Source organism: Dendrobium catenatum, unplaced genomic scaffold (genome assembly GCF_001605985.2).
Source record: "Dendrobium catenatum unplaced genomic scaffold, ASM160598v2 fragScaff_scaffold_1090, whole genome shotgun sequence".
Classification (NCBI taxonomy): domain Eukaryota; kingdom Viridiplantae; phylum Streptophyta; class Magnoliopsida; order Asparagales; family Orchidaceae; genus Dendrobium; species Dendrobium catenatum.
Window position 1 is genome coordinate 319,533 of NW_021319552.1, and position 13,568 is coordinate 333,100.

The window sequence follows — 13,568 nt, forward strand, 5'->3', positions numbered from 1 at the left end:
TTAAAACTGAAAATTAATTTCAGTTTTAAGTAATTTAGGAGGGAAAAACCTTTGAATTCAAATTGAGATTTCAAAACGGTCAAAGTATTAAATAAGCAATTAATGGAAATCTCTTCATGGGGGGCCGGCGGCATGCATAGAGGGAGAGAGGGGAATTCAAGGGAGAAGGGTTTCCAATTTAGGATGATGACATGGTAAATGGTCTCATAACTCCAAGTTAAATCAAATTGAAATTGAATTTCATGATGAAAGCTTTCCTAAATTGGAGTTCCAAACTAGGAAAGAACTCGAAATTTGAAATTTTCAAATTTCAAATTTGAAATTTGTGCAGGAAGGGGTTGGGTGGATGAGGGGAGGTTGCCGGCAAGGAGGCCGGCCGGGGTTATGGTGGTGGTCGGCGGTGGGTTCCCAAGGGGCGGCGGCAATGGGGTGAGGAGGGATTTCTTGTAGTGGTGGTGAAGAAATTGGAAGAAAATTATGAACGCAATGATAGAAGAAATTAACCACGAGCCGTGGACTCTTCCAACGACTGGTGGGCCTTGCGATTTGCTCCCCTTGAGCTCTCTCTCTCTCTTCAAGCTCTCATGCAAGAAGTAGAAACAAACATAAGATTTTCATTCAATCATCATTAGCTATTACAAGAGAAAAGACCCATATATATAGGTCTCAAGTATACATGAAGAAAGAAAGACTAAATTGCCCTCAGGGCTCCAACATGACTCAACTCAACATAAGGGTACAATAGGAAAACATCAAAATAAAATGCATAAACAACTAGAAATATAAGCTCTGAATCGTGGCCCTCGATCTGCGATGCTTCCGGCGATACACATGTTTGAACCTTGGATCGATGTCCTCATCATGTTTGGTTTGAAGTAATGCAGTTGTAACATAAACCTTTTACATGGGTTTTAAAAATATTAGTGTTTGGTTTGATGAAAAAGGAATATAGAGTAAAATAAAAAGAATGCAATATAAAGCATTTTATTTCATTTTTGAGATAAAGTAAACTTGCCTAATTTTGTGCGAAAAACGTTTTCACCACAAACAACCTCTCTTGCCCTGCTCGCCACCAACACCCGCCACCGCCTCCACTACCACCTCCACCTATCGATGGCCACCGACCACCACCACTAGTCGCTGCCACCGTCGTTGGCCACAATCACCACCTCTTGTCACTTGCCATCGTTGATACTTCCAACTACTGGTCACCACCGCCACTCCCCGCTGCCAACCACAATCAATTGCTAGCCATCACCGCCAACCTTCGCCACTAGCCACCAGACACCACCACTACTACCCTACACCAGTCGCTATTGGCCACCACCATCGTCGGCCACCCCCACCGCCTCTAACCACTTCCATGATCTTTGGACTTTATACTACATTCATTTTACTTCAGACCAAACAAATGCATTTATCTTTATTTATTTTACACATTCAAACAACCAAAAAGTACTCATTTTACAATCCATTCTTTTTTCAACCAACCAAACATTCCCTTAATCTTTAATTTTATGTCCATTTTTAATTTTCTTTTGGCTCTTTTGTTTTTTTTTTGGGTGAAAAAATACGTATTTTGTAAATAATGAATTTATTTTCACTCATATTTTTTGAAAAATTTTCAAGTTAGTCTTGAGTTTAAACCCTAATAATAGTTTGAATCTAAAAAAGTCATTGGTGTTTCATAAAAAAAAAAAAGAAACTTTGTTTTTCAATCTTCAGGCAACCAAATTATCCCTTACTTAATTTGGGTTTCAAGTAATAGGGATTGATTGAAAAACCAGGTTCTAATCCTGGACCTATACGCATTGGTATTTAGCATTTGACTGATGTTTCTTTTCTGCATATATTTGCAGGCCCTGGCTTCTGAGATGAGTCCAGATACACGTGTTAACTGTATAGCTCCAGGATTCGTGCCAACAAACTTTGCAGATTTCCTTGTAAGAGATGAATTATTGGTAAGTATTTGGATCACATCGCTTGCATAAAACTTCCATATTTAACTATTCAATTTCTTTCTTCTTCCATTCCGACCTTTGGGATAATGCTAATGATGATGAAGAATTGCTTTTCCTAGATAATCATTTATCCAACTTTACTATTTTCCATTAAAAATTCATTATACATTTCAAGTAGTCTTCTTTTTTTCTTGCTTAATTCATGTAATCCCCATCCAATTCTTGCATTTGATTATGATATTTTTTTCTGCTATTTTGTGTTATTCCGTGCTTTTCAATAGATTACTCCCACCTACATTTTGGAGATGTCGTACTAGTTATCCTATAAATTGTTTTTTGTGACCAAATATTGTTGTAGACTATCTTCTACCTATGATGCATCGACACTTCTCCTCAAAAAGCAGTGCAGTGTTTGACACGTATCCGACATGACACGCCTCCGACATGCCTCCGACACATGTCCGACACACTAAAAATGTGTTTGATAAAAAAATATTAAATACAAATTGGACATGCGTGTCTTAAATATTTTATGATTTTTTAAAATATAATTTCTTGTATTTAAACTTTTTATTTATTTAAAATATAAAACTAATTTTCTTATTTCTTATCCACAACACCAAATTAATTGCTCGCACTCAATATCCCATTCATTTAATATTCTCATTTTCATTTCTCTTTGGCGGCTTGCGAATTTGGTTTCACAACAATGTCTGATGTCATCTCAACATTGACGTCTAATGTCGTTACAATATCGACATTTCAAAATCATCTCAACATCAAAGTCTGACACTGTCTTGGTATTGATACTCGATGCTAGCAATTTATACACCCACAATTTGATAGGTCATCTTTATTCAACGTGGTCTTAACATAGACAACCAACACATTATCAACATCGATGATAAAAGCCCTCTTGACATCATACCCGATACGTACTTGCATAACATCGATGCCAAACTCTCAATAGCATTGTCTTCTCATCTTTCGATGCTTGACTCTCAACATCATAATATTAATCATTTTAAGCATAAATTCTAGTTTAATTACTTATTATTTTCAAATTATTTTTAATATTATCCTTGTTCAATTTTTATATGCTACTTTTAAAATATAAAATTTATAATATCATATCCAACCCATATCTGTATTTTATTTTTTAATAATTGACGTATTCCGTGTCCGTGTCGCTGCTTTCTGTATACTGAGCAAAGTCTATTTTTTGGCACAGAGAAAAAGTCTCGAAGAGAAAACGCTTCTCAAGAGGTTGGGGAAGGCAGAAGACATGGCTGCTGCTGCAGCATTCTTGGCATCTGATGACTCCTCATATATCACAGGAGAAACAATTGTTGTTGCAGGAGGTACACAATCCAGACTCTGATATCTCTCCTCTCATTTTCTGTGAGTTTTTATAGGAATCTTCAAGACTTCTCCATCCTACCCCATAATCTTATGAACTCTAATCAATAATGTTTCTGTAATGATGAGGTTGCAAATCTCTATCTGGATTGCAAGGAAATGGACATAAGCTGCCTTTGTTGTGAGAGTTCTCAATCTTAGGTTTCTTTTGGGACGACTTTTCTCATCATTAATGGTACAATCGGGAAGGTTCTCATTCTTAGGTTTCGTTTGGGATGATTTTCTTCTTGTTTTTTAAACTAGTTTTTTAGTATAAATTTTTTTTTTTGAATTTAAATTTTTTGTACTAAAAAGCTATTTTAAAAAACTGTATGAAAGTTATCCCAAATGAAAGCGTAAATTTGAGAAAGCTCTATGCAGCTACAATAATTTTGAAAATTTTACTCTTTAAATTTTCTTACAATCTTCTATGATATAAAAGGTTTACCTCTGTAAATTTTCAGTAAATCTTTTGGATCTCTGTCACTTAAATTTCTGTTTTGCCAGCTTACAACTATCACTCTTAACAGATCTTATTGCGAAAGTTTTCTTATCATATAAAGTTCTGAAAAGCTGTCCCAAACGCACCTGTGGTGCAATTTAGGTGATAATTCAAAAGTTATTAATATTATCTACTGAGGATACCAAGCTCCAGACATTCTAGGACAAATTGAAGAACTTCTCAAGATTAGTTAATTTTAATGGGAGAGGAAACAAGGAAATGTTGTGCTGAAGGAATCCCAAAGTAGTAGCAGTTTATTTATTTATTTTTTAATTATTTTTTTAGAAATTAAAAAAAAAAAAATTGCAGACCTTAACATCATTTTGATCATACATTACCTATTAATATGTAGTATATTTAATAATTATTTCTATTATTTTTTATGTGAATATTTTTATAAAAAATTTAAATTTTTTTTAAAAGTAATATTTAAACATGTTAATGTCATTTAAATGAAATTAATGAAAATTTTGAACAACTTAAAATCAATAAAAATTTACAATTTATTCAATGCTGGAAGGATTCTTGTTTTGTCAATTGTAAACAAAACCAAGAATACTAGCAAGATGATAACAAAATATTTAGAATAAATTAGGTCAAAAAAATAAGATTTAGCATGCATGAATTATTATCATATCATATTGTTTCAATGATTAATTATGTAACTATAATTCAAGATGTAATTTTAAATTAAGGATAATAATTCAAAGTAGTCAATAATAGTTAATTATAATAGGAAAACTTAACTAAATATTATTATTATGGTCCATAAATATCATGAATGAAATAGCCTTATCATCCAGATTATTTGATATAGAGATATCAATGCTAGAGATACTTTACATAATATGATTATATTGGACTAAAAGAGATGAATTTTAAATATGGAATTGAGTTTAAAGAAAAGAACAAGGACAAAGAAGGTAAATTAGATTTACTAGTCCTTGAAGTATATTTAGTTGAAAATGATATTTTATTTTGGATAGCTCAATTAGGTGCAGCTTATTATTTTTATTTCTTATTACATATACTTAGTTCTTAGAGGAGGCTTGTTGATGGGAAGCATGTTATGAAAGTGGGAAATGAGAGTATAATATTAGCACAAGCAGTGATGTAATAAATAATGTGGATCTTGATAATCAAGTTGAAAGCTCAATTACAAGAGCTAAGGCTGAAGTCCAAGAAGAGGATCAACGAAAATGCTCAATTATAAGAGCCTAATCAAAGTCCCAATAAATAGCTCATAATTTGCAAAAATTTAAATATAATATACGGTTATTAATATTAATAATAACAATAATAATATATTTTTTTCAACCTAAGGACTAGTATAGCTAGCCATGATAGGATTTGCTATGGATGAGGCATTAAGCATGGCGGTTGAAACTCTTTTTCTTTAATATCCATCAAGAAGTCCTCTTTTCTGACAAACTCCATCCAAGAACTTAAAGGTTTACTGAATGCCTGTCTGTTGGAATTACAAACTCAGCCGTTGGATTCGGAACTCAACTCCAATCTGAAAAACATAAATGAAAAGCTTGCCTCTCTTCAAGCGTATTGGACTTCTTGGATTTCTCAAAGAGCTAAGGCTCTTTGGCTTACTCATGGGGAAGAAGATATTGGTTTTCTCTATGCCAAAATCAGAAGCAGAAACAATAAAAATCACATCAAAGAAATTTCCACGGTTGATGGGCATTTTACTGAATTCAAAGACATCTCCAAGGCGATTGTGAAACACTTTGAGGGTTTGTATAATCCTTCTCCTCATCCCCTGGTTTTACCTTTAGACATCCCTCTTGGTAATTTAGTGCCCGCCTCTTACCACTCTCTGTTAATAGCCCCTGTATCTTTTGAAGAGGTGAAATCTGCTGTGTTTGATGGGAAAGTTAACTCTACACCAGGGCCGGATGGTTTCTCTTATGGTTTTTATAGGAAAACTTGGCACCTTCTTGGTTGCCAAGTTTACAATGCTGTTTACAATTTCTTTACCTCTGGTTGTCTTCCTAAAGGGATTAAGGCTACTGCAATCACGCTGATTTCGAAAACTTCCCATGCTACTAATAAAAATGATTTCAGACCCATCTCTCTTTGTAATGTGTTATATAAAATTATTGCTAAAATTTTGGCTGAACGGTTAAAGAAAGTTCTTCCCCTCATCATTCATGAAAGTCAAGCTGACTTTATTGCTAACCGTTGCTCTTCTGATAACATCATTCTTGCTTCAGAAATTCTTAGGGAATTTAGAGGCTCTCATAAGAGTTTTTGTGCAAAACTTGACATCAAAAAAGCTTTTGACTCTATCTCAAGGGAATTTCTGATTGCTAGATTATACCAAAAGGGCTTTCCGGAGATGTTTGTTTCTTGGATCAATAGTTGCATTTCGGATGTACACTTTTCTATATGTTTGAATGGCTCGTTGGAAGGATTCTTTAATTCAACTTCTGGGCTTCGTCAAGGTTGTCCATTATCTCCATTACTTTTTTGCATCGTTATGGATGGGTTGTCTAATATCCTTATTAGATCTCCCAATACTTCTGGCTTTAATGGAGTGTGTGATAGAGGTGCCAATATAAATCACTTGATGTATGGTGATGACCTTCTTGTTTTTGGTGAAGCTTCCCGGGCTAATGCTGAAGGTCTCTTAAACTGTTTAATTCATTTTGGCAATCTTTCGGGCCTGCATATGAATCCTGATAAAAGCTCCATTGTTTTCTCCAACGCTGCCCATGAGAAAGAGGCTATCTGTGAAGTGCTTGGCATCAACAATTGTTCCACTATTTTCACCTACTTGGGCATTCCTATTTCAACAAAAAAACTCAAAATTTCTCACTTCCAACCACTACTGAGCAAGATTACTTCTCTACTTGATGGTTGGAAAAACAAATTTCTTTCTTTTGTAGGTCGAGTTCAATTTCTCAAATTTACTATCTCAAACACCATTGCTTATTGGATTAGAGGGTCTATAATACCTAAAGCTTGTTGTGCCTTCATCAACAAATTGTGCTCTAGATTTCTTTTTCATTCGAATCTCCATGAGAAAAAGCTTCATCTTATAGCTTGGTCTAAAGTCACTTTACCTAAGCATCTTGGTGGTCTTGGTATCCCCTCCATTGAAGCCCTTTACCATGGTGTCATGTGCACCAGCATTGGCAGAATGTATAACACTCAAAACCTTTTGAGTAAATGGTATAAAACTTATTACATATCTCCTTGGAAACCTTACTCGCCTTCTGCTTCTTTATTTTGGAAGAAATTGTGTGCTACTGCTACTAAGATTTTAGACTGCATCTCCTTCTCCCTGACTTCTGAAAGCAATTTTTCTTTTAAATGGGATCCTTGGCTCAATGGGATTATCATTGCTAAACATTTCAGCATGGAACATCTGGGAGAATTTTTGGTTAAAGATTTTTTTGCTGGTGAGAATTGGGTTCTCCCAAGCTATTTTCCTAACTCTCTGTCTGAAGCAATTTTAAACATTACCTTAGAAGATTCCTCTGGCATTCTTTGGCTGGGATCCCACAATTGGGTTTTTAAGAATTTTATTGAGCATTTTTATTCTCATTTGCTGAAGGTGGACTGGTTTGAAGCTGTATGGCATAAAAAGCATGCTCTTAGATATGCTTGTTTTGTTTGGATGGCTATGTTAGGGAAACTTAAAACTACTGATAACATGCTGATTAGGGGAATTCAGGTTGCTCCGTTATGCTCCCTTTGCAATGGATCTGCTGAAAATCACAATCATCTTTTCTTTGGTTGTGATTTCTCTTTTAATATTCTTAAGTATATGCTTCCGGAATTGAACTGTTTTCTTCTCAGACCTACATTAGCTCAAGTTCTCGAATTTTTTTCCAATTCCAGTTCGCATAGTAAACTTGAGAAGGATTTCTGCTGTTTAACGGTTGGTTGCATCTTATATCATATTTGGCGTGAGAGAAACTTGAGGCGTTTCTCTGATTCTCGAACCAACTCGGTTAGATTGATTTGCAACATCACGATGGCCATTAGATTGAAAATTTCAAGATGGAAAAACAAGGGCTTGCTTCTATGGAGATTTTTTGGTATCTGATTTTTCTGGGTGTTTTGGTCGGCAATTTTTTGTCCTGGGACGTCTCTTGTCCTAGTTTTATACTGTTGTTAGTATTGTCTGGAAGAAGTTTTGGTTTTTTGGGGACACTCGGTATAATTTACTATTTTCTTCAGACCTGGGAAGAACATTTTGATGGCTGCAGCTGGTTTTTCTCTACTATCCAGTCATGTTCCTTTTTGAAGAACAGGATGCTCATTTCTTGGGTATACGGATTGGTTCATTCCCGATTTAATGGTTACATCTACTGGAGACATTGCTACAATCCGACGATGATGACCAAGCCAGATTCCTCTTGTTGCCATGGAAGGCCCTATCTGGCAACCTGGCACTATTTTTCGGATATTCTTGGGATGGATGGAAGTTCTGTGAGGGCCTTTGTCTCGTCTGGCAACCGGAGCTTCCTCCTGCGCTGGACGGTTTTCGCTGAATGATTTGTTGACTGGATCTGGCTTATTTTGCCTGAGTCTATTTGATTGTTTAATGTCTCCTTTGTAACTATTAGTTGGGCTTTGTTCTATTGTTCTTAGCTTTTCATTTTTATAGGTTTTCTCCTGCTTTTCAGGATTTCTATTGTAATTTTTACCTTTGAATTTTAATACAATGGGCTTTGCCCCGGGTTTTCCCAAAAAAAAAAAATAATAATATCCACCAACCCCCTCTTTCCCTCTCTTTTTGCTTTTTTTTTTTTCCAATAAAGTGGTTTTCCAATAGTCTTATAATGTCTATAAATTTGACTGATATGCATTATAAATTTTATTATTTTTGGAATAAATAATTGTAAGGATAAGTTCTGATGTAGGGTCTATAAGATCTTTAGGGTGAAGGTGACAACTTGATTGGTACCCTCATAAGGTAGTGATGGAATGGTTATTTGGGTGATGGGGAAGCAAGAATATAGGGTTTTGGACCTATTTGGATAAAACAATTCTAGGCTTATAAAAGATGAGCTTTCGTTGGAGAAAAATAATGAGAAACTCTAGATCAAAGGTTTAGGATGTTAGGAAACTAATTGCGATATTTTTATGGATTTTAGATGAGTGGTTGGGGAGTTATGAAACTTTTAATTCAATTGCTCAAACTTAAAAAAAAAAAATTGTCTTTCTATACTAAAATTTTGGCTATTATATATTAGAGTTATTGGGGAGTTGAGGCTTTGAAAGTATATGAGAGATGTGCGGAGATATTTTGGATAGATTTGATATTTTTTGGTTTTAAGGGAAGCTATGATCAAGGCTAAGTAAAGGAGATGAAAATTATGTTAAGAAAGAGAATGAGTAACTGTAAGAAGAGATAACTAAGGACTCTCCAAAGCCATAAATGATCAGCCGCCAAGCTTCACCAATGAGTTGAGCAGCCACCATGCATTTTCACAAAAAAATTGCATAAGAAAATATAGTTTTTATTCAATGAATCAAAAGTACAAAGTAAGGTCATATATAGTCATTTTCTAAGCATAGACAAATTTGAGAAATTCTTAGGAGCCAATAAAATATTATTACATAGATTGATGTCATATTATAATACTAAAAAAAATAAAATAAAAAAAAATTAAATTGAATTAAAAATTTTCAAATGCATGAAAATTCAGATTGGCCAAAAATGACTAGTGTTCTTGAAATTAGTCAGTTTATGAAGATCTTTGCATTTTTTATTTGTATAGTCTACCTACCCATCAATGAGCCTTAAATTAAGCTTTCAAATTATTCTTTTATAATTTTAAAAGTATTAAGGGAAGGGACGTTCATGGGTTGCATGGATAGTTTTGCATGATGAATGGCACAAATCCTAATGTTGGGCCTTGGTTTGTGATCTTTCTATTAGCCTTTATCTTGGTGTTGCATCAACTCCACTAAACCTTAAATTTTGTAGAGTTAAAGTTCATGTATTCGTTAACAAGGCCTAACATAAGCTTCTCTATATACAGGGGCGGAGCCAGGATTTTTTTCATGTGGGGGCACAATTCAATGAAGTAAAAAAAACCCTCAACCTTTTTCATCTGGGCTTGGGACCGACAGTGGCGGTTTTAATTTTTTTTTTAATCATTAGATTCATTATAAGAACATAAAATATATGATAAAACAAAAAACAAACTTACAATTGAGAACAATAACTTGAAACTCTTCGTATCTGTCATCTATAATTTCTCCCGTCGAGTCTTCATCTTTTGAAATCATTGTACAATCAAGTCATTGCCAATACCATTAAAAATATCCTTCTCAATATAAGTAAGTAAACAGTCATTCATCCAAGAGTCTCCCATACGATTGCGTAAATGATTCTTTATAATGTTCATTGCAGAAAAGTCTCGTTCAACTGTTGTTGTAGCGATTAACAATATCATAGCAAGCTTTATAAGTAAGAACACCAAAGGATAAACTCATTTTTCCTAGTCTCCACCATTTTCTGAGCAAGTTCTCCAAGTCCTTTTAAATTCATAAATACTTCATTCAATTTCATATCAATAATGAAATTCTCATTTTGATTGTCTAGTATAATGAGATCCACTTCTGAAAAATCTGACGGATAAAATTTTGCAAGGCGTAGCAATCGTTCTTTATTGAAAGCTGAAAATGACTGATATGGATTCAAACATGCCACACACATTAGTAATTATGTATTAATTTCTTCAAACCTATTGTTGAGCTCTTGAAGTTGCATATCTATAACAGTATAAAATAATTCGATTTGATAATGATGCATATATGTTATACTTTCAGTACGGCGTCTTGATCTTCCTTGCATCAGAAATGTATCAGTCATGTTTGGGATACTTATGTTATTCTTCTCACAAAATAATCCAAGTTCCTTGAATAAATTATCCCACCCATCATTTCTCATATTTAGAAGTCTTTGTTTTGAAACTTTGACCAAAGTCATGGCATTTATAATGTCTTGATCCTTTTTTTGTAGTACTTAGGATAACTCATTTGTAACTCCTAATATAGCCTTCATCATATGCAAAGTAAAAGCAAAATCAAAAGTTTGAATGAATTCAAGTAGGGAATATGCTCACCTTTTTGCTCACTACTAGATCCCTCATGTATTAATATTTCAAGAACTTATATTATAGATCCATACAAAAGAATTAAACTGATAAGTGAATTGTAATGAGAACCCCAACGAGTGTCTCCTGGCATTTGAAGAGCAATTTCTTGATTTAACCCTCTACCTTTGGAAACTCCTCCACTTTCAAGTTGCTCAATTATTTTGTCATAATATTTTTCTCTTAGCATATCTCTTCTTTTACTTGAGCTACCAATAATATTTAACAAACAAGTCACATTATTAAAGAATGATGCAATTTGAACATGATTTTTTGCAACAACAACTAATGCCAATTGAAGTTGGTATGCAAAACAAGGCACATAATAAGCCGAACAATTTTCTTTCATGATTAATATTTTCAATCCATTAAACTCACCTCGCATGTTACTAGCTCCATCGTAACCTTGACCATGTAGTTGTGCCACACTCAATCCATATTTTGAAAAAAGTGATTCAACAGTCAACTTTAGTGTTAGAGATGACGTGTCCCCAACATGAACAATCCTAATAAAACGCTCGATAATACATCCGCGTGCATCAACATAATGTAAAGCAACAATAACTTGTTCTTTTACTGATACATCACGAGATTCATCAAGCAAAATTACAAACACATCATTTCTTAATTCATTGATAATAATATTTGAAACCTCAATTGCTACAGCTTCTGTGATTTCTTTCTGGATTTCTGGGGCAACTAGTTTATTATTTCCAGGAGCATTTTCTAAAACAACTTTATTTATATCTTCATTATGATTAGCAAGAAAATGCAATAATTTAAGAAAGTTCACTTGATTTTCTGAGTCCTCAGATTCATCATTTCCACGGAATGCTAATCCTTGTTGCAAAAGGAAATGTACACAATCAACACTTGCATATAATCGTGTACAATAATCTTTGCGATTTTAGTCAGATGATCTTTCAAAAGCAAACCTGATGTCGCTTTCTTGGTTCATTAAGTCCTCACATTTACGTCTAGCACTGTTGTGTGCACTATTTGTATTACCAACATGTATATGAAATCTATCCTTTTTTCCAATTTCTAAAACCCTTCGTGTCAAAACTATCACCGCTGGACTGATCACCATTTTGAGGTCTATATAGATAACAAAATAAATAATAAGCTGCATCTTTGCTTGTACTATATTCTAACCAAGATTTGTGTTCATCAAACCAAACAGGATTAAATCTTCATAATTTATCCCCAATTTTTGTGCGTGGGAAAACAAGATCATGGGGTTGACACGGTCCTTTTAGCAAGTAATATCTTCGAACACAATCCCTCTCATTAGGATGAAAATCCATAATTTTTTTTCTCAAAGCAGGATCGGCAGGGATATCAGCAACATTTGTTTGTACATAAACTTGTTGAATTTGTGTATTTCTTTCATCACATAAAAGTTTCTGGTCATCTTCTTCAAATTTTCTTTTAAAATATCGTTCAATATCTAATTTTAATAAAAACAAATTAAAAAAATTTAATCCTTGCAACAAAAAATTTTAAATACTAGATTGCTAGTAAATTAATTAATAACTAAAAAAATACTTGTCAATTGTTACAACTCAGTAGAAGTGTAGAACAGTCGCAATTGTTTGATTCTGGAAGAGTTCCTAAATGCAAAAAATTTAAAATATCAATAAAGATCGCTCACACAGTTCAACTCCGACATGATAATATTTCATTCTCTGTGTGATTTTTTATCTAAATTCTATATGATTTCAGTCTTTGTTTTCATTTCACAATGGTTTATTTTGTCATAGTGCTGAAAAATCTAATATCAATTCTAAAATCAAGTCCTAGATGCATTTTGTTGGAATTCTAAAATCAAATCCTAAATGAAATCTGCCATGAAAGCATAGAGCAAAGTCTAATAGTAATATCTTTTGATTCCTCAAATCTATCAAACAGGAGGAACAGCCGAGCAAGGTCAACGCAAAGTCGCGAAGTATGTCGCTACCCGCCTACTCGCAGTCTCCGTCTAGACTCCAAGCGTCCTTCGCCGCTTCGCGCTTCTTCCGCCGTCCGGTCGCAAGCCACCGGAACAACGCTTCTTCCCCCGTCCTTACTCCTTCACTGCTTCGCGCTACTTTCACCATCCAGAATGATATTGCAACTTTTCCCTTTCGTTCTGTCGCAATCGCAGATACAGCGGACCAGCGTTAATATTATTCAAAAAAAATCTAAAATCTGCTCTTAATGATAATTAGGTAAGCAATAAATAGCTTTAATTAAACTTAATTAATTTTTCAGTGGGAGCCCGTGCCCCCAGGGCCCCCAGCATATATCCGCCCCTGTCTATATATTCTTTAGTTATTCAAGTTTCCTCAGAAGGAGGTTGGTTTTTTTATCAAACCAAGAATCTTGATGACGAACCTTTAAGAAAGAGAGTTCTTCTGAAATGATTCCATTAATATCCAATAATTATGGAGTACGAGGAGCCTAAAAAATTATGTAAGTGCTCAGATGACACTAGAAAGTGCTATGTTACCACTTGAAAGTTTGTTAGGGATGTTAGGTCCCTTATGAACTGGCCCAAGGATAATAAAGAGATTGAGAGGTGAATTAGTATTTAAA

General features: G+C 34.2%; 1 protein-coding gene across 1 annotated transcript in view; it reads left to right on the top strand.

The window, feature by feature from the left end:
- The window catches only part of LOC110104710 (tropinone reductase-like 3), a 24,744-nt gene extending 21,168 nt beyond the window's left edge, over window positions 1-3,576 (top strand). The window contains exons 5-6 of the mRNA XM_020833938.2: window positions 1,860-1,961; window positions 3,193-3,576. Of these exons, the coding sequence (XP_020689597.1) occupies window positions 1,860-1,961; window positions 3,193-3,342 (252 nt within the window). The 3' untranslated portion in view covers window positions 3,343-3,576. The remainder of the gene's footprint in view (window positions 1-1,859; window positions 1,962-3,192) is intronic.
- Window positions 3,577-13,568: the final 9,992 nt, after the last annotated feature.